The 23800-nt window shown below is 41.8% G+C and overlaps 1 protein-coding gene across 2 annotated transcripts; it reads right to left on the bottom strand.

The window, feature by feature from the left end:
* Window positions 1–2858: 2858 nt before the first annotated feature.
* lhpp (phospholysine phosphohistidine inorganic pyrophosphate phosphatase) lies at window positions 2859–23733 on the bottom strand. Of its 2 annotated transcripts, none has more exons than XM_023413355.2 (7): window positions 23572–23733; window positions 23116–23303; window positions 22394–22547; window positions 22239–22302; window positions 22033–22125; window positions 19525–19616; window positions 2859–3683 (listed from the first exon to the last, which is right to left on the bottom strand). In XM_023413355.2, the coding sequence occupies exons 1-7, from the start codon at window positions 23700–23702 to the stop codon at window positions 3587–3589; spliced, it is 819 nt and encodes a 272-aa protein (XP_023269123.1). In that variant the 5' UTR covers window positions 23703–23733; the 3' UTR covers window positions 2859–3586. The 2 variants fall into 2 exon arrangements, with proteins under 2 accessions (XP_023269123.1, XP_087031991.1); XM_087175865.1 differs by lacking the exon at window positions 23572–23733 and adding an exon at window positions 23432–23569.
* Between the last annotated feature and the right edge of the window lie 67 nt (window positions 23734–23800).

Below are 23800 nucleotides of genomic sequence, written 5' to 3'. Positions count from 1 at the left end.
GAAGTTTCAGAGCCCTCCCACGCCACCAAGTGCTGTCGGCACGGCTGCCCACGAGGGAAGGAGAGTGATGAAATGTGGGGAAACCATGTGGCTTGGCGAGTGCGAGCAAAGAGGCCTCCACATGGACCGGCGCGCCACACACACACACAGAAGGGAGGGGGACAAATAACTGGCTGCTGTCAAAACAAGCGCATGTTTCCACGGATAATGGTGCATTTAAGGCTGCAGGTGTGCGGCGTTGTCTGGTCAGCTGACCCGCCATTTCCTGTCAAACAGGAAGAACTAAATGAGAAGAGATGAAAGTTCAAGGTAACACACAGCTGGCAGTTGTTAAGGTGGGTTAATGCAGGTGTTTTACAAGAGCAGCAGTGTGTGTGCCATGTAAGAGGAGCCTAACCCAAACAGATGACATAAAAACCTATATGAATGTTTGCTCAGAGACACACACCAGCAGTGTGTGCAGAGTCGACTCTGTGCAGACGTAGAATGAGGGCCAAGATTTTACTTTTTAATCATATAGAATAAAAACTGTGTTTTAGTCTTTTATGTGAACGCATGAAATTACATTTATTTTTTAAAAATGAATCACAATTTAGTTGGATTAAGTTACAAATGCAACTTTTGTAAAGTAAGCCCAGTGGATGCTGGAGATTAAGCAGGACACATTTAACAGAGAGCCACATTCTCCTCTTCCTCCTGACAGACACATGCTGCAGGGCTTTGCGTCCCTGAGGTGTCAGTCAACATAAGATGAAAATGAGATCATCAGCTTAATGACCTGAAGGTGTAGAGGGAGAGGAGGGAGGTAAGGGTGAGGGACACTCTCGCACACAGTCATATCCGTGTTCTGGTATGACTGGAAGCTGATACTAATAGATGTACATCTGGCTCATGTGAGCTGTGAATCAAGTCAACGTAATGGGAATGTCTGCGAGAAAAATGTTTGGAAAATGACGACTATGATTTTTCTGGATTGGTTGTAATTTAGTGTTAGTGTGTCGTCTTCCAAATGGGTGTTTTGTCTGAAAAACCCAAAGGGATGCATTTTATAATGATGTGAGACAGAGAAAAACTGTTATGAAGGTTTGACAAAGACTTCTTAGGCAATACACATCAGCCGTAGGAATAAAATGGTAAAACGAGGCCAGAGTTTAAAGTACTTTGTGCTTTTGCAATGACTCTATCACATTATTTATGTAATTACTTGAATAAAAATAAATAAGCACTTAATATTTGATAAATTACTTAAAACAATGATTAAAACTGTTCTCTGTTCATTTTTCTGTTGATTGACTAAAGTGATTAAGAGGCTAATCGCTTCAGGGCTAACTGTGTTTACTTGAGCGTAAGTACACTTAATGCATGTCAACAATGAGGTTAACTGCAGTCACGTAATACATTATGACAAAACACTAAATGCAATTTGGACACAAAGTACAAAGGTGACAAATTTATGTACCAACTGGAAAATCACCACAACAACAGGTTCAGCCAGTCAAGGATTCGACGGTGTGTTTAGTCAGTCCATACTGTCCTGTGGCAGTGAAGTCATACATGCCCAGACATGTCTCCTGAAAAGAGGTCATCTCGATTATTTGACAGGTAATCTCGCCTCGCAGTCTGAAGTCACAGCGAAGGAATCAATATGCTGCACTCCAGGAGGAATAGATCAGCCTTTACCCGTCGTGGCAGCCAGCAGAGGTAAACTGCTGCTAATTTGTAACTTGTGTGAAATGGGTGGATGACCTCAGGTCGGCCTGAGAGGTGTACCTAACAACCAGCTAGGTCTGTTGCATGTAAGTGTGTGTGTGTGTGTGTGTGTGTGTGTGTTAAGCACCTAGTGATGATGAACCTGCCAAGGGGAGGTGGTGAAAACTGTGGCCTACATCCCTCAGAATTACTCCACTTCCACGAACTGGAGGAAAAAAATAAATAACCTAGTTAAAGCCAAGTGAATTCATTCGAGAGTAGTCAAATACATGTTTAATAGCTCCGTACGAGGCCAACGGCCAGTAACATAATGGATAAAAACACGGAGTCAAACAATGTGTAAGCTGTTAGAAAAACTGGGTACCAGCTGCTAGTAGTTTGCCGTATACATTAATACGTATTTCCAGATCAGAAATAGGAGTGGTGCACCCAGCTCTAACACTGTTTCATAATACTTCGTAGCATTTCATTACCTCTAATTGCCCAATAACATTCAAGCTTGTGTCAGCTAATGGTGAAGTGAACCAGAAAGACCTCAATGAATCACTTGGCAATGGGCTTTTGTTCTTGATGAATCTATTTGGTACACTGAAACCTCGGGGGCAGCGATGGAGAATCGTTTGTTTTACGCCCCACTTCCAGAGGCCTCCATGATCCAGCTGGCACACAGGAGCCCAATAACCAATTTTTACCCCCCTCATCATTTTATTCAACCTCACTGTGAATGCTCTACATCTAATGAGTGGGAATTATCTATGTAACTATGGCAGGACTGCCCCCGTCAGAGGCGGCTTTAACAGTCGAGTAAATAAAGATAAGCAGTTGTAGATATGCGATGCTTCACTCTGATGATGGAGAGCTCATTTCATTTTTGTTTACAGAGGGAGAAACACGAGCTTGAGCACCGGCGTAATTCATCACACTCGGCTGAGTTCTGCATTTATCAACTCTCAGACCAGCTCACTTCCCATTTTCAGCGATTTGTTTTTGTAGAACAAAAGCTGCTCCGATACGGATTCCAGTTCAAACCAGAGCCAAGGCTAAATTTTCCCCAGCGCTTTGAGACCTTGAGCCTTTCTTTTTTTTTTTTCCTCAAAAAAAGTTCAGTGACAATGGCTGAGACAAATTGGCAAATTCAGGCAGAGAAATGTTTTCAACAGCTCATAGACTACTAAAATAGCTTTATTTATAACAGTCAAAGCCAAATACTCTATTAAATACTATAATATTACCGACACCTCCTGGCTTCTTCACTGAGACTGTGCATGTTTTGTTTTAAAGGAGACAAAAATATCACCTACATATGACAGGATACGTACATTAATCAGTGCATGTTAAAAATGAACTGCAGGATGCTTTCCATTGTGCGTTTCCAGTTTGGCTACAAACTGTTGGCTGCTCCAGAAAGAATCTGACTGTGTAACATTAGCAGGGAGTCTAAACACACAGCTTTACTTTCCCCTCTAACTGTCAGTCAGCAGCTGGTTACAGGCACATTCATGTCAACTTCAACTATCTTATCTATTCCAGTCATGTACTGGCAAATGCACAGTGCAGCTCTAAAGACTATCTCCTGCAGACCCGCGTAATACGTCTGCAAATTTCATTCTAATTCACACTGTGCAGACCACCAGATGGGTGGGTGTTTCCCCTTTTTGACAGAACAAGGAGTTGCAACGGTTACAGGATATACAGTATTGTATGGTACTTTAGTGCAGTGCTGTTTTGACATGTTTGTTGAAATACCTTGATGCAACACACCCCTTCCCGTCAGAAACAACACTTAGAGCTATATGAAGACACTAGCACGAACCAGCCTGTATCACTCAGGGTCACAGTAAGTAGAGGAGTTTTCCGGTTGTCCGCTGCCTTGTACTCAGTGGCCCCTCTGACTGAGGATCACGTCCACAGCCTGGGCCAGGTTGTCCACAGTGCCGTCGGCCGTCACCGTTGGGTGCCTCTCATCAGTGGGCCTGAGGGAGGGGAAGCAAAAGCACACGCTTAAGGACACGCAACACGGGAAGAAACAGGAACAAACAAGTCGACTCACAAGGCTCAGTAAACAAAAAGGACCAGCAGTTTGATGCTATCAGCCACATTAACAATACTTGATATATACACTGGAAAAGAGCAGGACATGATGAGCTAAGAAGATACAGGGAAGGCAACACTCACACAGACCTGAGCAGAATTACTCTACAGGCTGCCTTGTTAGGCTTAAGGGGAAGGTTTGGGTAATAAATAGGGTCTATGTCTTCTCTGAATGATCATAAGAGCTCACTTATGACTTCAACAGCAACCAAATAAAAATTAGGCTTTTTTTTCTACATTGGATTTTTTTTTTTTTTTTTTTTTGCTGTGTTGCTATCTCCCCTCTTCAAGGTGTCTGTGCAGTTTGCTTACTAAAAGCCCCTGCAGGGTGGTGCATGTTTTCTGTCTCTATCACCAGCGGTCACACAGTGTTCCAGACCTTTCTACTACATCTGTAGGCAACTAAAATAGACCAACTGGGGACTTTAATGAGAACTGCTAATTCGAAAAATACCCGATTCTTAAAATAAAAAGCAAGAGAATAATTTGGGGACTTAGGTCAGTGGTTTCCAACAAGAAAGTCTCGCCCCATAACTCCTAAAGTCTGTAGGAGTTATGGGGCGGCCTTGCCTATCTCCCCCCCTGGCTTTTGCCATTGTTTGGCTCAGCGCCCAGTGATGGATGCAGATATGGCTGTTTAATCAGCTGGTAGGGGAAATGTGATCCATTTGGCGTGGCACCAGGCCCAGGCCCGGCATGCAGGACCCCTTTTCCTCCCCATCACATCAAAAGGAGAGGAGACGCCCACTTCATTCATCTGCAGGACCTGCCCAGGACTCCTGCTCATTTATGAAGTGGTGCCTATAGATCCACCCTCCGCGGGCTGCCTCGACCAGGCTCTGTGTGCTGCCTCTGTTCCCCAGTCACGGGTTTGGAGCTCCAGATGGGGAGGCTTTGTCTGGCCCAGGGTGTGCGGCACACACCACCATTAATCCTGCCCTCCGAGAGCCTTGCAGAGGACCTTTGCAAATATTTGTGAGCCGCCCAAGTGTAGAGACAGAAAGAAGAGGCCTGCGGGGGTAGGGGGGTGGTGGTGGTGGGGGTGAAGAGAGGTGTTGAATACTGAAGCCGCAGTGAATACGAGGGAAGCGGTGCCATGTGTTTACGCATGTCTGTCAGCCGCCAGCGCTTGGGTTATGTGAGATGGTCTGCTAATGGTCGAGGTGTTATGTCTCCTGTGCTGGATTACTCCTGCACCCTTTTCTGCCCGAGGATTGATTGAGTTCACACACGCACGCACGCACGCACACACGCACAAGCACGAACACACAACCAACTTAGTCACATGGCTCTTATGTTTCAAACAGTGAGGCCAACAGCATTGACCACTGTTTCGCCAACCTGATGCTCCTTTAAATCTCCCCTGGCCTCTACCTGTTAGCTATGCATGTGTGCGTGTGTGTGTGTGTGTATATTCATTCTGCTGCTTTCCTCCCGTTGCCATGAATAATTTAGGAGTTAACCAGGTCAATGTGACCATGCAAAATTCAGCACAATGCAGCTACTGTTACTGATGAGGTAATCTGCAGCCCGCTGCGTGCCCTTCAAGTCAATGCAATATCAATACACGTGAAAAGATAGGTTTGGTCCCCGAGCCTGATGGACACTGCACAGCCTTCATGCAGGGGATGAGGTCAGCTATGAGGTAGGATGTGAAAAGCAGCCAAGAATTTAGTTCAACACAGCTGCTACCATGTTGAAAGACTAAAAAAACTTCACCAGAAAGTTAGTAAACGAGGCTCGTGTTGCGAGCGGGCAAAAAACTACGGAAGCAGTATAGAGTTAAGGATGAATATGAAGACCCTGAGGTGAAGATGTCACCTTGGGAATCTTCATTTTTAAAGTAGTGAATGCTGCATGTGTATTTTTCAGTGACTGGCATATGACTACAACCGTCTCTTTCCAAAGAACATTTCTGCCAACATATAATCTGAATTCCCATGTGCTTTAAAAACAGGTACACACACCTCTAATCCCCTACAACAGCTATGACATGACAGTGGATTAAGATGGCCATGAGAACATGGGTATCATGTATATACTGCTCAGGCAATATAAGATTATAGTGGCTTAAAGTGTCATATGAATAGATATATAACATGATACTTGGCTCTATAAAGCATGGAGATAAGTTTTTATAAGGACAGGCTGTGCCTCCGTGAAATGAAAGTGGAGACGAATGACTCATACAGCCAGTGCACTTGTGTGTGATAGTCAGCTGTGCAATAACGACAAAGATAGATTAGATATGACATAGAAATTCAGGAAAAACGTTGGGATTCTTTGTTTTGCACAGATATATTCAGTTCATTGTCGAGGCAGCTGACCGCAGGGTGAAAGACAACAGCAACCTTCCTATCATGTTAATGCTTAACACACTGGCACATACACAAAAAGACACACACACACACACACACACATGTGCACATAAGGAAGCAAAACTGTCACAAACACACACACCTGATTTTCGATTTACACTTCTCTCTTAACCTCTTAACCTCTGCTGAGTGTGCATTTGACTGACACAGTGCAGATAGAGCAGATAAGACGCGCACAAAGGCGGAGATGAAGAGTTCAACAATACATGACACATTTCGGTGGGAAGGCAGCGACAGAGCGAGCATGCAGAGCAGCTTTTGGGAAACGTGGCTGGAAAGAGTCTGTTTCCCAGCAGCTGGATTTCAACACACAAAAATATCTTGTTTGTTTTTTGTTTGTTTTTTTTTTGTTTTTTTTGTTTTTTTTGTTTTTTTTAGGAAACTTTGAAAAAACTTTGAATTCCTGTTGTTGACAGTGTAGATCTTGTGCTGTGCACTCCTCGTGGAAATTACAGCTCTGGTAATCAGCATTCGTTTTAAAGTAATAAGCAACAAGTAATAGCTCCAAAGAGGACAAATCACTTGTGCTTAAACTGCAGGTGCATTGGTGAAATCAAAAGTATTTCATATGCACAAGCAAAATGATGGCACATGCAGAACATAGACAATGCAATGAATGTAACTGAACAACCTAAAAATTAAAAATTGCAGGATGATGTTATTTCCTGTGTAAAATCCGCTCCCCCAAATAAATAAAACCGTAACACCCTCAGTATTTTGTAAAGTGTGCCGTCACCTGGCTTTATAGTGCGGAATGACATTTATGAGCGCTACAAAAACGCTGAGAGGAAAAGAGTCAGCCTGCCAGTGAGAGAGACGGAAAAACACTCAGCCCAGCTCATTGTGTAGAAGTGTGTTTTTCATACCAGACCAGTGAAGGCACCATCAGCCAAAACACTGCCTTTTCTCACACTGAAAGCAGACTATATCACCATAACCAGGAAGGAAAACACAGCCCCGACTATAACTATAACCTTTATGTTCAGCCAAGCCTTGTGGGTGACATGAGATACTAAAACAAGACAAAGCTTGGTGAAGGTGTGCGGCTGCACGTGTTTTCTGCCGCTCAGTGATGTTGCGGGAGTATTGGCCTGGAGGGTGAGAATGTGATTACAGTTTGACTCGCTCCGTTATAAATAAAAAAAGACTTATAAATAAAAGGTCGTAGGAGAGATTGATGGGAGAATCAGATGAGACAAAGTAGACGTCTCCGGCCAGTTGAGATGCTCCAGCCTGGTTTTATCATCATCATCATCATCATCATCATCATCATCCACTTCAGCTTTACTTTTGCTCTTCCTTTTCTCGTCTACCTGATGTTTACAGAGCTGCAACAAGACACACATAACACCCTTGAGGTAATACAGCTGCAGCCCAACTGAACTGGGGAAAACCACCGTGTTACTTGTGTGTTATGGCAACACAATTGACAGATGCTAAGCTGGAGCCTTCACATCGTCTGCTCAGTTTGTGGCCGTGTAGCAGCCGTTATCAGTTTTACTGTACAAAGGGCTGTATAATGTTGAGTCACGATCAGCAAACAGCTGCAGTACGGCTTTTCACACTTCACACATTCAACGATTCTTTCCATCTAGCGGGACACAAAGGGGATTCCCTGGTTGCAGAATGAACAGCCACTTGATTTTTTTTTTTTCCATCCTGTTGCTCTCTGAAAGCCTCCTGTGAGTGATGTCTGTGTGTGTGTGTGTGTGTGTGTGAGAGAGAGAAAGAGAGAGTGAGAGAGATAGAGAGAGAGTGAGAGAGAGACTCTCACACACACACACACACACACACACACACACACACACACACACACACACACACACACACACACACACACACACACACACAGAAAAAGAGTATCCTGAACTGTCAAAACCACCCACTGGAAACTTTCTGTCTTTCCCAACCACAAACACATCTGAGGCTCAACGAACAGGACGTAAATTATAAACCTTCACTTTCTGTCTCTCAGCGACAGTAAAAGGACTACACCAGTGTTTTTGCAGGTTTTATATCTAGATCATGATCATACAGTTTCAAGTGCCAACTGTGTAGTATTAGATTTGCCGAAGCATTTGTTCTGTATTTGTGTCGTCCTTTCGAGCAACCATTGATTTCCATTCATTTCTATACATGCAAATTAGTTACGAGACTCTTGAAACATCCTCTAGACCAGCGGCTCCCACAGATTGAACCCCACAGCCTTATCAGATGAGCTCAAGTGCCCCATCATGAGTGGATCATAAACTGGACGTTATTTCATGCTTTGAATGGTGGATATTGTTGCAGAATTCTTTTTTCATACAATTGAACTGTCAATGTCTAGGTTGCTTTGGACAAATGTTTACATGCTACTACTATTTGGAGAGTTGATTCATAACTTCTAGCTAACTATTTCAACTGTTTATTCATTAGTTTTAGGTAGATGTTTCAACTGCTCATCCAATACTATTTCTACTTCTCTGCTAACTAGTTTTTAATGCATTCTCAATTGCAACATATGGTGTTGGACCCTACTCAGGGTGATGGGCAGCTTACTGGTTATTATAAACTTACTTATGATCTGCATCACAACATGTGTAATCATATTTGATTGTTTATTTATTGTTTATTATAAAAAATATTTGGATACATTTTTTTCACCAAATCACAATTTCTGTTTGTCGTTGGTTGAGTTAATTAGTTGAGCTTTGCATGTACCCCCAGGAAAATGCAGTAGCACCCCCTGCAGTGCAGGCGCCCATGGCTGGGAGTCACTATTTATTTATTTATTTTTGTAAATTTCCTTTTTTGTGTTAATGCAGTGCAAAGACTTATTTGAAAAGTCTGCACTGCATAATCTTGTTACCGCAATGTAATTTTGAGAAATATAACTGCAAATTTGACATTCATGGAGATGGATTACAGAACAACCTAAGATCTGCGGGCTGTTGCATTGAGGGTAATGTAGGCGCCAGATTTTGATGAGGAAGAACAACGCATGGAATAAAAAAAGGTGATAAATCTGCTTTTGCTGGATTGATTTTTATCTTTTTTATTTAAACAGTGCATTATGAGTCCCACAATGTTATAGGAGTGCTCCTTTTATGTGTTCAGTTTTTGTAACATCCTCTGAAAGTCACTATTAAAAAGTCATCAGAGAGCTTTAAACTGTTTCACTTGTTAAGAAGAATGGCTCTTGTTTATTTGACCAAATCCTTATAAAAGTAAACTCCCTTCATCATTTCACAGCTGTCCTATCAGTGCTGTGCTCAATATGCACAGCTTCATGTGACCTAGATCTAACCACACTCTTTTCTTCAGCATGTTATTATTAGCCGTGCCACTGATGACTTGCTGAGCATTCATTTGCGAGCGTGTATCTCTGTATCTCACTGTGTATCAGTGTTTTGTTAGCGATAACGAACTGCTGAGTCACCTGCTTCTAATACAGAAAATGATAACGCTCATGTTCAACCACACACAAACCGTTTGGAGAAGAAAAATGGCACCAGAAGAAACCAGGCAATGGCCCAAGTCCCCCCAGCCAAGCAGCCTGTCTATTGGTAATTGCAAGAGGGATTGGATCCCCATTGAAACAGCTAAGGGCCTGTGTTCATGTATTTAAGAGGCAGTACTATGTTTCAGCCTGCCATCTGTGGGCTTTAGCTCTCCGATTCTCTCCCACTCTCACTCCTTTTCTTTCTTTCTCTTTCTTTCTCTCACGGGTGGAAAAGTACCGTCGAGGGGCTCAGTGGCCGAGGCCCGACCGGCTCCTTTGTCCCGCTGTGGGAGTATAGTCTCACTGTGAAAAAAAGCTTCGGTTAATTATTAATATCTCATTGACTTATAACGCACGGCAGGCTTTAGAGGAGCCTGCAGGCAGGGGAAGCTGTCACCCCAGGGTGGTGAGGGATGGTAGGCCAGGCTCGGGCACCCAGTGGAGTCTCTTCAAGCTCTTTAACCTCTTTGTGCAGCTACTGCCACATCCATCTAGGATGTGGACTCAATCTGTGGCGCCCTCTTATGTCATTATCTCACGTCTATCTGATCCAAACAGAAAGGTTCAACGCACAGCTCGAATGGAAGAGAACAAGATGTTGTGGATTCACACGTGGACGAATCACACTTTAACCCTTTCAGGCTCATTTTAGCTCTGTGGTACCTTACACATATGTATCAGTAGGAAACCGATCATAGTGACCTAGAATGACCTCTTATCTGTTAAAATGGACAGGGCACAAGTTAACATCCATGCTCCATTTGTAAGATTAAAAGGTGTTGTAGGTTGCTCCATCACAAAGGATCATCTTGGATTCACAGCAGTTGTAATGGATGTCGATGGTGTAAGTGGATTCTCCAATGTACATTTGAATGCTAGGTATATACCAAACACTCTTGCCAAATATTTTCCTGCCAAAACATTGTAAAATAAAAAAGTATAATTTAAACGATTTAGTGGTTCATCTTCGCATCTAAGTATGTTTGATAAAGTTAATTGTTTGTAGGGAAAGTTAACAGACACACTTTCCCTCCCCGAGCGTTCCCATTCATGAATGGGAAAGTGTGTGCAAACTTTTGAGTGGTACTGTATATATGGCTGTGTGCATAGCCATACCTTTGCATGCTGCAGTGCTGGATTATGTTTCTATTGACATTTCAGACTTTTTTTTTTTTTTGCCATAAGTCTTGGTCACCATTAGAATCTACTGCAACTGAATGAATCCAAGTTGATTATACCTGCTGTCCTCTATGAGTGAGAGCAAACAAGCAAGCCTCAAAACTCATGTTTTCAGTGGAATATTCTATTAAATGCTTAGAAATATAAATTTTAGGAACAGAAACACCAAAGAAAACAAAAAGACAAAGCAGCTTTGGGTCTCATGCCAGCAGCAGAGTTCTGGCTAGATGAGGAACTCATTCCCAGAATTGATTGTGTTTACATTCCCCACAAAGCTGCCGATTCCAATCCATGGGAATGGGATGAAAACACAGATTAGGCACTAAGTTAATTAGCAGGACTGTATGTCATTGTGGTAAATGCTGCCCTAGACAATAAATCTGATGTAATCCAGCCTACATGTTTAAAGACAATTTTAAGAAAACACAAATTCTTCGTTTTAACACTCGTATGCACTTCAAAAATGTAAAATCCCAAAGCACTACAAAAGGCGCTGAAATGAACAGCCCACCTTCCTCTGGACACGAATGGATAAGGTGGGAGAGTGCAGCCAGGAAAGAGAGCCAACCAACAAAACCCAGCTTTCATGTGTTATCGGTTAAAAAAGGAGGGAAATCCAGCAGTGGAAATGGAAACCTTACGCAACATGTATTTTCCTATTTTACCATGCAAATATCCTGCCAAGGCCCTGCCGATCACTGACAAAGGAGATGCTGCTCAGACACTCACGCTGCTTATGTGCATATTTATTATATAATGTATATTATCAGAATTTCTTGCCATTACACCTTATTTTGATTCCATGTTTTGCAAAGCAAAATCAGTACATGGCTTTATATATGTACTTTAGAAGATGTACGGTATGTATATTGTTTCTATTGCTCTAGGCCCCCAGTGTTTTACCTTTGGGACAGTAACAAACTAAACACTGTTTCCTAAATCTGGCTGTGTGCCACAGAACAAACAAAACCCAACGGGTCACACTGCTCTTCATTTCAGTTCCTCTGATGATCCGGGGGGATCTAGACACAAAAGAGGGTCCCTGCGGATCCTGCTTCAGTTCAAAGGCCATATGGTGCACATAGTATGATTCAGATGATTGGTGTAAACAGTCTTTGTGAGGCAAACAGACTTCAATGACACATTCAGAAATGGCGTGGCTGTCGAGTTGAGAAGCTTTCCTTTAAGTTCACAGCCTCAGCAGAGAAGAGATATGAGAGATAACTTCACTTCCTTCCCACACTGACAAAACTAAAGTGCTAATAGTGGTTAACAGGACAGGGTGTGGGATGGTGCTGTTGTAATAGAGGATATAAAATGACTCTTGTCTAGTGAGAAAAACAGGTTGCAGAGGTCACAGAGCAGAAGTGCAGACAAACTCGCAGCTCAAACATAACCTTCTCTGGCACATTAAATCCAGTTCTCCAGAAATGGAAATTAAAGGCATTCTCAGGAGTGAAAGAGATTTCATAACTGTCTGAGTGATACATAAACACAATGCCTTGAAATATAGTAAGTCACATACATTCCAGACGATCACTCCCAGTCTGACGGGCACACACCTAAAACCACGCACATTATCATTGCCACTGAGGCTACAGGACACCGGAGGAGGACTGAAAGATAAGCTTGGCCGAAATACAGTATGCACCTGAGAGCCATCCCAGGGGCAGAGCTCAGCTTATGAGGGTGATTAAGCTGCAACCACAGCCGTGCACAGAATACATGGCTGCCCTGTCAAGGTTCAGTGTCACAGATCTACAGAAGGGACAAAGCCCCATCCATAAACCTAACACTGCTGTGCTGTGTTCAGTCTAAATGTCTGTTTGGTTCACAAGAATGGAGATCCGATAGGTTGTTTATGTGGGGGGGGGGGCATCACCTTTCTGTGGACACACATAATACAGCGAAATGTTCACGCTTTACCACGAAGCCTTTCATTATGTCAGTCACCCAATCTGTATGTTTATTTAGGGTGGGTAGCCGTTAACTCGATTTTTCATAAGCGCCCTGTCTAAACGAAACATTATGAGACCGATTATATGCTGCAAATGGTGTTAGTGCAATCAAGAAAACTTACATTAAAACATACAAAGCAGAAACTGGAATACACGATTAAACAGTAAAACAGACAAACTAGCGATAAATAATCAATTTCAGGGGCATGTGTTAAAAGATTCAAAAGGAAGAATATCTGTAACATAGTCCAGCTGTATCACCAGCATGGATCATGTAACAGAGCAAGACTTTTAAAGGATTTCTTTCTTTTAAACAAGATCATGTGAAGTAATTTGATTTCCTGCACTGTGGAAGTTATGTTACAGCAAAAATGTACAGTGCATCTTGCTAGAATGACATATTGTGCAACCACTATATTATATTAAGCTGATAGCGAAGGTCTTTGGACTGTGGGAGCTGTACCTCACTTTTATAATCTGTTTGCTCAGGTTGATGGGCCATTTGCTTTCCAAACGAGGAGTTCTTCCTTCTATTTGCTGCACTGAAAACGGCTTTATTCGCATGACTTCGTACTGGGTATCAGTGGAAATTTGCATTAGATATCTCCACTTATTACAGGTTCATGCCTGGTCAGTTCAGTCTGGGCTGCTGGGAGAGAGACAGGGACTCAGCCAATGCTGGGCTCTGATGACTGATTCCTCTGGAACTGACCTGAACTGAATCTGATGATTGGGACAATTTTACAGTTTTATTGGTGCCAGGAGGTATAAAGAACGAAGTCCGTCTTAAGTTGTCAAAAGCTTTCAGTGCCCTCTTTCTCAGAGGTGAACTGTAACACTCAATATCACTGCCTGGTGTCTATGAAAACGACTTAATAAGGTCACATTAGAGGACTCCACTATGGCAACAAGCCACACACTTTTCACACTCAGTCTACATCCGTCTCAGACCTGCTGGTTCTGTTGACTCTGATTATAGGAGAAGCAGTTACAGTGATAGGGGTATTTGCATACCGACCATCTGGTGAGAACTGGGTGTTCTAACTGATGTTATTCACCAAAGTGCACAAAACGGCGTGTGTGCGTGGTTTCTCTTTTTGCATGAGAATAACAGCTTCATTGATAAGCGGTGCGTCAACCCTGTACTTTACACTGCATGTTCAGAGCAGTCATGGAGTGGAGAAAAAAAAAATGTAGATATGTATAAATGTATAGCTATAGTGACACCATGAGGTGGTAATGTAATAATCATAATCAATAATGTGTTCTTATATATATTCTTAGATCCTTACCACTCTTAGGGAGAAGAATTAGCATCGAAACATGTGAAAGCAACAGTCCTGTCACATCGTTCAGGCCGTAATTACAGGAATCAGAGTGGGGGAAAAAACTTTCATGTTAATTGCCTCGGTGAAGTCAAAGATATCAAAGATTTCTGACAGCTGTGATATCTTCCTGTTAGCAAAATTAACTACGCAGAAGAACAGCGACGAAACGGCAGCAAAAATCCATTATTGCCACAAATACAATTGATTAAGCAAATTAAATAGGAGCTGCTGTTTGTTTGTCTCTAGTTTCACCTGTGAATGAACAGCTGTAAATATGTAACATGATATAAAATATGTAATTTAGCCTTGGGCTACATTTACCTGGTGTGACTACAAGGCTAGCAACTGGGATATGTTTTGTATTATGAATAATGTAAGCTTTTCCCCCACATTAAAAGAATAAAATGTTGTCTTTTTTTTTTCTTTTTCTTAGCATGTTCTTTCACAAACATGCGAATGTCAGCATGTTTGTTTTTGCTAAGTGTGAGCTTGGAATAGCAATGCAAGTGTAACCTACTCATAGCGCAGAAAAAAAAACTCATCTGCATGGTCATCACATGGCCACTGAACTCCTGCAATGCTCGCTTCCTGTTCCGTCCCTCTATGACAGCCGCAGACAGAAAGAGCACGAACCAGGGTGCGGTTTCTGCTAAGTGGTTCATAGTTTGTATCACCAGGGACTAGTTTTCTCTGGAGAGGTTTAATCTGGCTCGGCCTGCTTGGAAAACAGTTTCCCAACACTCACATTAGCAGTCAAGCGTGGGCCACAGGGAGAGGTTTACAATGTAAACCATTTTGAAGATGGTTGCTGCTGTGTGAAAATGTTTGCTGTGCTCTCTCTGCCAGATTCCAACAGGAATCCAGTAAGAGCTTCCTCTAACTCACTGGCCCTCATTCAAAATACCTATATCAATCTATCTGTCTTCGTATCTGACACTTAAATATTCTTGTCTTCTCTGCAGAATTACAAATGCAAATGCTAAGCCTGAAATTCAACTTCTTTGATTATCACACATACACAGAGAAACAGACAGCATGTCAAGACTAAAAGATTCAGAAACTAATTCTGTCAGCTAGGAGTTGCAATTATACTGGTTTACAAATAGTGCTTGAAAGAACAGCATGATGTGAACCTGCTTTTATGGAGCCTCAAAGACCCCCACCTCTGAGCTGAAGCAGTTCCTTGACAGTAAGCGAACAGAAACAAAGAACAGAGGACTAGTCGAGGCCACAAACAACGAGAGAAAAAAAGAAAAGAAAAAAAAAGACAACATCCAAGAGTGAGGCACAGGACTGAGAGAACAAGGACAACATACTCACAATATGAGTGCTCTGACAGTATCGTACACTGGTAACAACTTGACCATGAAGATGGAGAACTACAGGACTGTTTAGAGCTGGGTATAATTCTACATTGTCAGATACCTGTGCCAAGGTGATACCTTTTCTAGGTTTTTCTCTACCACAAAAAAAAAACAAAAAAAAAACCAAACTAACAGAAATACTTCTTTAAAGTTGCACTAATCAACATTTTCTTTTCCACTCTACTGGGCGTTTTAGCGTCTTAGCTCATTGTTCTCAAATCAACCTCTTTTGCAACTTCAGCGGAAATATATATATACTCCAGAAAAACCTAACCAGGGAAAAAAGGAATATGAATATTGGACCTGCATTTGCTAGGTGGTTGGAAATATGACTCCAAATGAACGCTAACATTGCTCCGCCCCCAAGAGGCCAAAACATCAATTAACATCACATTTTTCCTACTTATAAACACTTTTCACCAAAAACCTGCCACTTATAACAAAATGATCCTAAATTCTCACATGCATCAGTGTTAAATTCCACTTTAAAACCAACAGCAGTCCAAGAGCTTTTCCTAAAGACAGTAGGGCTTTATCAAAATGATCAACAATATAATTCAGGAAATTGAAGATAAAGCAAACAAGAGTAAGAACTGGCCTGAGCATTTGGTGCTGATTTTCGACATGCAGCGGTTGCAGATACTCTGTGGTATGGACAGAAATTGGTATCCAGGTACCGAGATTTGATACATAAAGCTATAATGTTGTGATTATAATCAACACGTAACTACAGAGCTGAAAGGCCAAGCGGGGGGGCCGGACAAGAGCGCAGTGTCGGTAGATTGTTCCCATGCAGCCGATTAACATCAGCAGTCAAATTTCCCTACTCCCAGTCTAATTTCCAACCACTTTTTTGGTGGTAGGCCCCTTTCTGCAAACCTGTTCTACATTAAAGAGCAAAGGGTTCTCTGGCTCCCCTGAGGGACGTGCGCTAACCTTCGCTCGTTATTTAAGAACAAGGGAAAGTTGACTGCTAGCAGAACACTCCCCTGACACTGCTATTAAAATTACCCCTATATTACACCTATAGTCTTAACAGCTGTTATTTGTGGGCACTGTAATATCACTTTGCTTGGCCTGTGCTCTTGAATTTAATCGGCAGGAGCCATCACAATGATATAATGAGCACAGTCATGCGTTGTTCATCATATTAAAATTGACATCCTAAAATGTTTTATAGAATTAAGTCAGATTATGTAAGGCACATTTTTAGGCAGTCAAAGGGAGTCAAAGTAAACTTATATAATAAATGAATTCACTTCAAAGCATTTACATGATTACATGATTAACATGTGATTCAGTTTAGTTTTAGTTTCCTCGCCTTGCGGATCTCAATAAGGCTTAAAGAATTTCAGGTCTCATGCAGTCTTTGCTGAGAAAAGAGTACGTCAAGTTGAAAGCTTTTCAAAGTAAGCTGATATGATTAGAATTGTCTGTGATTTGTATCTTTTTCCCTTCCTGTCTTGTCACCGGGCCTGAGGTATTTGAAGCAGTCCTTTTCTCCAAGCGTGATGGGAACTGGAGGCCTGCGCAGCATCTGGTTGACTTGGAAACAGCTGTGTTTTCATAGAATTGACTGAGGGTTTATAGCTGCTCCCAGCAAGCCTGGGTTCACTGGGCCTGTTTGGCTAAACAATGTTAAATCTCACGTCTCCCCATCACTCACGGTCCCAGAGAAACACTGTTAATGTCACCGTTTCTCTCCCGTTCTCAGGGCATGTATTCAAAGTCTAATAAGTCTGGGGACGGATATGGGGTGTAATGAAGTAGCTATGTTTAATGAATAAATGACAACTCATTTTAGAGCCACATTCTAATTTGATAAACAGTTTTCACTTCCTTGGTTCAGCAAAAAAACAAACCCACAAATTCAAAGATACGTGTCTGTGTCTGCTTACACAGAAACATGATTGCAACATCTTGTGCTGCAGTAAGTGAAACTATAACTTCAAAACCTAAATATGGTGCTTTGGATTTGAGTGTCATTTTACTGTACTGTATTTCAAAAAAAAAAATCGAGCCCGTTATATAATAATATCAATCCACTGTGCTGTAGTATGTATGTGTTTCTCCATATAAACTCCATTCACCAATCAGTCCATAAATCTAGACTACCACAGCTGAAACACAACACGTCATGCAACACAATACTCTCTCCACATATGTTCTTCTGTGGGACACATCCCACGCTTCTGACCTTCTCTACTCTAAACGAAAAATAAAAAAGTGTAGCAGTAAAATCATTTCATCTGCTTTATCCTGTGTTTAGTTGACTTTCTCAGATACTTGTGTGATTCTAGTAGATAATAGATGTCAGCACACTGGAGTTGAATCGAGCTGCTGGGAAAAGACTCAGAAGTCACATAAACCAGATGGATTCAGCTCAGTCCACTGAGAAACAGTTCAGCTTCCTATACCTGTGATAACACGCACAAAGGCACAGGAAAGTGGAAACACGCACACATATGCACACAAGAACAACCCTGCGCAGACAGAGGACAGGTTGTACATTGAGTGACTGAGGCCTTAGTATAGGATTAAAGCTGACTGATGCTCAAGCAGATTACTCAGCGTTCTGTGGTCACATGACCAAGAGCCACATGCCAGTGCACAGCAGTGGAGCAGGTCAGCAAGCATGATACTCTTCACACTAATCGGTGGGTTATAGCCAAACAAAATGGTAGTGATGTTAGGAAAGAGGTTTGATGTCCTCTGCAGCATGAGAGGAAAGGAACAAAGTGCATTTATTTTGATCTGTTAAGCAGCGTTCATAGCAAAAATTTTAAGGAATATGCACTTCCATTTTATGCATCTTCATACTTCTATCCCACTAAATCTAAGAAGGAAAAATTGCATATATTTATTTTTTGTGCAGTTTAGCCTACACCCCAGAGAACAAATACAGCATTAAAACGAAGTTTTTATGAATAATTAATTCTGAAAGGGCCGATGATTCTAGGTGAGTACATTCTGCTGATAAGACTTTTTTATTTTGTAATATTGCTACTTTTACTAAGTAAAGAATCGAAATTCTTGTTCCACTTCTGCTTCACAGCAAGTGAGGCTGTTTTTGAAATGAGAAAGGTTTGGAAAAAAGAGGAAGACCAGCACTGCAGTGTAAAATAAAAAATGTTCAGGATTCCCTCATCATTTCTATAAATATTTCTTAAGGACACATATAAAACTTAAAGCTAAAGTAGTATTACATGCAGAAAAACCATTAAAAACACCAATTACCACATGACTTTGAACCTACATTATAAGGTACAGTATATATATGATATAATAACGGTGTCCCAGTCACTTTTCTCTTTGCTTCATGCCATAAGTACCACATATATCTTCTAAAATAATCAACCATATGTTTCTGTAATTACACCATAATAAAGGCACCCCAGTAATCTCCAGATCAGGGACCATAAATCCTTCGGTGTCTACGACCTTGTGGTTGACGAGCACTCAACATGTGGAGAGCATAAAGCTATTTTTGGTGGATTCTCAATCAAATAAACAAATCTGGAGGAGTGAAGAATGAAGTGGATGGCTCACAGGAAGCCTGTGGGTTACAGAGGAAACTCTGATTCACAATCGTGGTGTGAGGGTGCCCTCTGCTGACAACTAGATGAATACACTTTTCTTCTGATTTGTAATGTGGTCAGACTGACTTCACAGTATATACTAAATGTGGGGAAATTTAAAAAAAAATACATAGAAAAATTTTCTTCAAATTGGCTAAAGCTTTTCTTAAAGCACAAAGATTCAAAATATGGATATACAATTTTATGATTTATGTTTTTTTTATGTTACAGCATAAATCATATATTTATCTTTATCATTTTACCTCCAGTCCTAAAAGCACAGATTAATCCTGGGTCGAGATACCTCAGCAGGGCACACAACTAGAATAGTTTGACTGACCAATAGGGACACCTGTTGCTCAGCAGTGGTCAATGAGGAGTCATGTTCAGGTTTGGATCGTGTCAAGCAAAGCAAAGTTCACTCTAGCACTGGTGGATTCAGGACATCACTGACCTGTATTTGCCTGTCCTGACTTGTACGCCTTTCATTCCACAGCGCTGGGCCCCGCCCACATCATTCACCAGATCGTCCCCGATCATCAGCGCCTGGCAGTGAAGGAGGGAGGAGAAAAAGAAAGAGAGAGAGATCATTAGAATTTTAGTTTAGGAGCTTTGACGATGCTCACCTGCAGATCGAGTGACAAAAATGTAAAATGAGATAGGACTTATCTGCCCATCTGTACTCTCTATGTGCGCATAAGGTTTACTGAAGGGGTTGAAGTTGGGGTGGCCGTGACACAAACAACATGAGGTCAAAGATGGGATGCAAAGTTCATTTCACCTCTGTGGTGCCTGCAAGGAGACTTGGACCAGACTGCAGGGATCAATTTACCCTTCCCTTGATAACACTGGTTTAACAACTTTATCAGTTGGCCACAATTTCATGTGATGAAACTCTGATAGGTATCTTTATTTTGGCAATTGAAAAACCCAATATGCCTGATGAAGGTCTAGGACCGAAACGTTGCGATAAATTGTTGCTACGAGTTAGACTGTGTGCGGGATTTTTTTGATTGCCACTTTGGATCCTCTCATCCTGTTCCTAAGCACGTGCCTGACTAAATAGATGTGCAAAGTTTTCTCCTGCTTTGAAGGTATCTTTCTTTCGCAAAAGTGCCATCAGTTATCTCCTCCTACTGTATACCTGCCAGGCAGATGCGGATAAGAGCCAAAAAAAAAAGATCTACAACTCAAAATATGGAAATGTAAAGAACAAAGCATTGCGGGAGGTGTTTTAATAGATACTAAAATTACAATAGATTGGTAGTTGAAAATTGCATGATTCTGGATAAGCTGCAAGACTGAATGCATGGAGGTTAGTGAGGTGAGAGTCGGCCACATGCTAATGGAAAATAAAGAGAGGCATTAAAGTGCATCTTTTAACACTCATCATTAACGCGATAAGAAAAAAATGAACTTGTTTTAAGCGCTGCTACAGAGCAGAGCGGGAGCGGGTTTTATCTCAGTGTTAGCGAGTCCAGTGAGAATACAAGGGGGGCCATGGACTGACTACTGTGGGAACCAGGCATAAAGGACATGCTATGAACAAAGAGAACCTAACTCCTGAGCGTAGTAAGAGAACTGCCAGATCACAAGGTTGATTTTATCAATTCAGAAGGAGCTGAAAGCAGGAAGAGGATCAGGGTCAGGGAGAAAGTCTGAGTTGGTATAAAGAGCTCCTCAAACACAGGGGGAGTGTCGTCTCAATTGAGTGTGTCTGACTGAATCTTCTAACTGGAGTGCAGATGTTTGCTCTGTGATAGGAATCAGGCTTCTGATTTGAGATGGATTCTTGAGTTTTGTAGAAGAATGAAAGGAATGATACCTTTGTGGAGAAAGGATTTTGATTTTGATTTTAAGTGAGTGACTCAACAAACAAAGAATGTCCAGAAAATACACCCTTGCACCACCCTCTGCAGGAAAGCCAGGGTGAGCGGCTGCAGTTTTTGGAGAGGGCAGCAGATGTAGCTACAAAAATACATCCATGTCTCAGTGAAAGAAAGGAAATCCAGAGAACAGGGTGAGGTTCAGAATGAGTGCCAACACCCAGGTCTGAAAATGGATGAGGTTAAAAAGATGACTGTGATGGCGCAGTTTCTTTAGATCCACTGAGATCAGCAAACGACAGGGAAAGAGATTAAGCACATGTTCAGACACATGAAAACATGAGAGTGTGCAACCAAGCAGACGGTGCCTTGCCTTTTCTCTATGGTGCCTGTTCCAGCTGCCAGTGGTAAAATATAGCAAGCTATTACCTAGGAGGTGTCGACAGGTAAATAGTTTCATGTGCAACAGGTTGTTATGGAACCCATATCTAATGTGGCAAAAACATAGCCACATCTGGCTGGCTATGATTGCGTAGAGCTGCAAAACCAGGATGAAAACAAAGAGACATCTCAAAGCAGCGAAGGCTATGAGAATTCAAAATAAAATGTGCTTGTATACACTGTATTTATACATCTACACAAAGCAGGTAACATTGCACTTAACAAATCATGAGGGTATTGAGACACCGAGCAGGATTTGTCAAACTGATGTCTGTAGGGAGAATTGTGAAGCATCATTCAGAACACTAAAACCGCGTGTTCGGTTAGTGAACACTTCACAACACGGCCCCGTAGAAAGTACTGGTGTCATGTTGCTTCTCTCTAACACCCAACAGTCTTCAAGAGAATTATTTCTGAATGTATTTGTGCAGTGGATTGCACAACTTTTACAGTTTTAGTGTTTTTTTTCCTTGTAAATAAACAATTGCAGATGCCGACAGCTGCATGTTTGCCACTCAGAGGGGAGCTTCCAAGTATGGCGTGATAATGTGCATACACTCTTTATGAACCGACCTATGAGAGCTGACAATCCCAATCACTCACTCCCCCATTTTAGCCTAAACTGAAAAACTGAGATAAGAATCTTCATTACTGCACAAAAACCTATGCATGCAGTATCACCTGTCGTTACATACCTCATGTGGGTGAAGCCCCATGTCATTGAGAACACTCTGAAAGAACATTGAGGATGGCTTTCCGATGACTTCGGCCTCTAAATCACAGGCGTACTGGAGGGAGGAAAAAAGTCAACAACAATCAGTCATTGTTCGCATGTAGAGAAAAGTTGTTATCTAATCTTAATGAATATATCAATGCCCATTATACACCTACAGTACTGTACCTCCAGAGCCTTCATGTAAACCCCGACATCCAGTTTCAGACCACCCGTCTCCTTGTAGTACCTCCTATGAAGACAGCAAAAATAATTTGTCTAGTTCTGTGAAGATATTGTATATTTCTCATCAGTGACTCATATATTAAGGAATATACATTTACCCTTGGCCCAGAGAGAACAGCAGTGGCTTCTCCAAGCCTATAAGGACCCTGAATGCCTCATTCACGTTCTGGTAGGAGAAATTTTCGGCTGCATCTCCAATGACTACGCAGTTTGGGTCGGTCTTGTCAACACTGTCAAATTCAGGGAGAACTCCTGTAGAAGAGTAAACACACAATTCAGAATTTAACACTTATCTGTGTCACAGAAATCAGATGTAATGCTCTTGACGGTGTTGGTCATCTTAAGGATGAGTCTGGTGATATTACATACTTTTCATACTACTCAACAAATTCCATGAGAAGTATTGTCTGTGTAGCCAAAGCCTGATTTATCGGATCCCCCTGTTTCATAAACTATTATTGTCTAAAAATGACATGTTACTTTATTACATCAAAAATGGGAACTCTAGTTTATTATGAGTTAATCCCACATACTTGGTCCTGCTGCAACAAATACTCACTTGTGCACAAAAGAAATAGTCTATTTATACCAGTTTCAGTAAAAGAATTGCAAAGAATTTATATTGAGATTAAAACGTGACTCAAATGCTAAATTTTAAAAAGATTTGTAGACATGTCTGAACAGATTCGTAATCATTTAAATTTACCCTTAATAGACAGTCACTCTAGGTGTATTTTGCACTGTGTACAGAATGAGACGCTGAGTATAACCCAGAGATATTGTCATAGTCTCATGAGTTTTGACAAATGAAAAACATTACCATCATACACCAGCAGGTGAGGCCGTAAACCTTTCTCCTTGAGGACCGCTACTGCTGCAGGAGCAGGAGAGAAGACCTCAGACACAGAGATGTCAAAGCCCAGCCTCTGCAGCTTGGCTACGAACTTCTCTCTGGTGGCCTGGGTCTCATTGGTGCAGAAGCGCAGCTGCAGGTCAGACGCCTTGAGCCTTCAAACAGGGAGTCAGGTTAAGGATGGGGCACACAACTTATGTCAATACAGTGATACTGAGATATTTACTGTTATGATATTGTTGAAAATATAAGGCAACTGCCTCAGTCATAGGTGCAAGCAGACCTTTTAGGAGCCTTAGATGCTTCCCATTGTTTATCCGCATGGTGAATAACCGAGTGCATGCACTTTGCTCCACAGGCTCAACATGCAAGCAGCTGAAATCTGTAACTATGTCTGAAACGACTCGCTAATTATTCACTCACTTTTCCACAGCTTCAATGGAGCCAGGAATAGCAACTCCGTCGCCCTCGCCGCTGTCATACAAAACGCCACACATGTCCAATACAACACCTTTCAAACTCTTCGAACAGCCTGGCCAGCCCGTGTCAGCCATGACGGAGTCGGAGTCTCAGAGCGCATGCGCGTTACGGGAGCCAGCCGTCAAACTCTCACAACATATTTACTTCTTTTTTTTTTTAACCATACATAGGT

The sequence above is a fragment of the Seriola lalandi genome, unplaced genomic scaffold, assembly GCF_002814215.2.
Source record: "Seriola lalandi dorsalis isolate HSWRI2012SDOR001 ecotype SW California unplaced genomic scaffold, Sedor1 jcf7180002054516, whole genome shotgun sequence".
NCBI classification, from domain to species: domain Eukaryota; kingdom Metazoa; phylum Chordata; class Actinopteri; order Carangiformes; family Carangidae; genus Seriola; species Seriola lalandi.
Note: the sequence above shows the minus strand (reverse complement) of the source record. Positions and strands in the feature narration are given on the sequence as shown.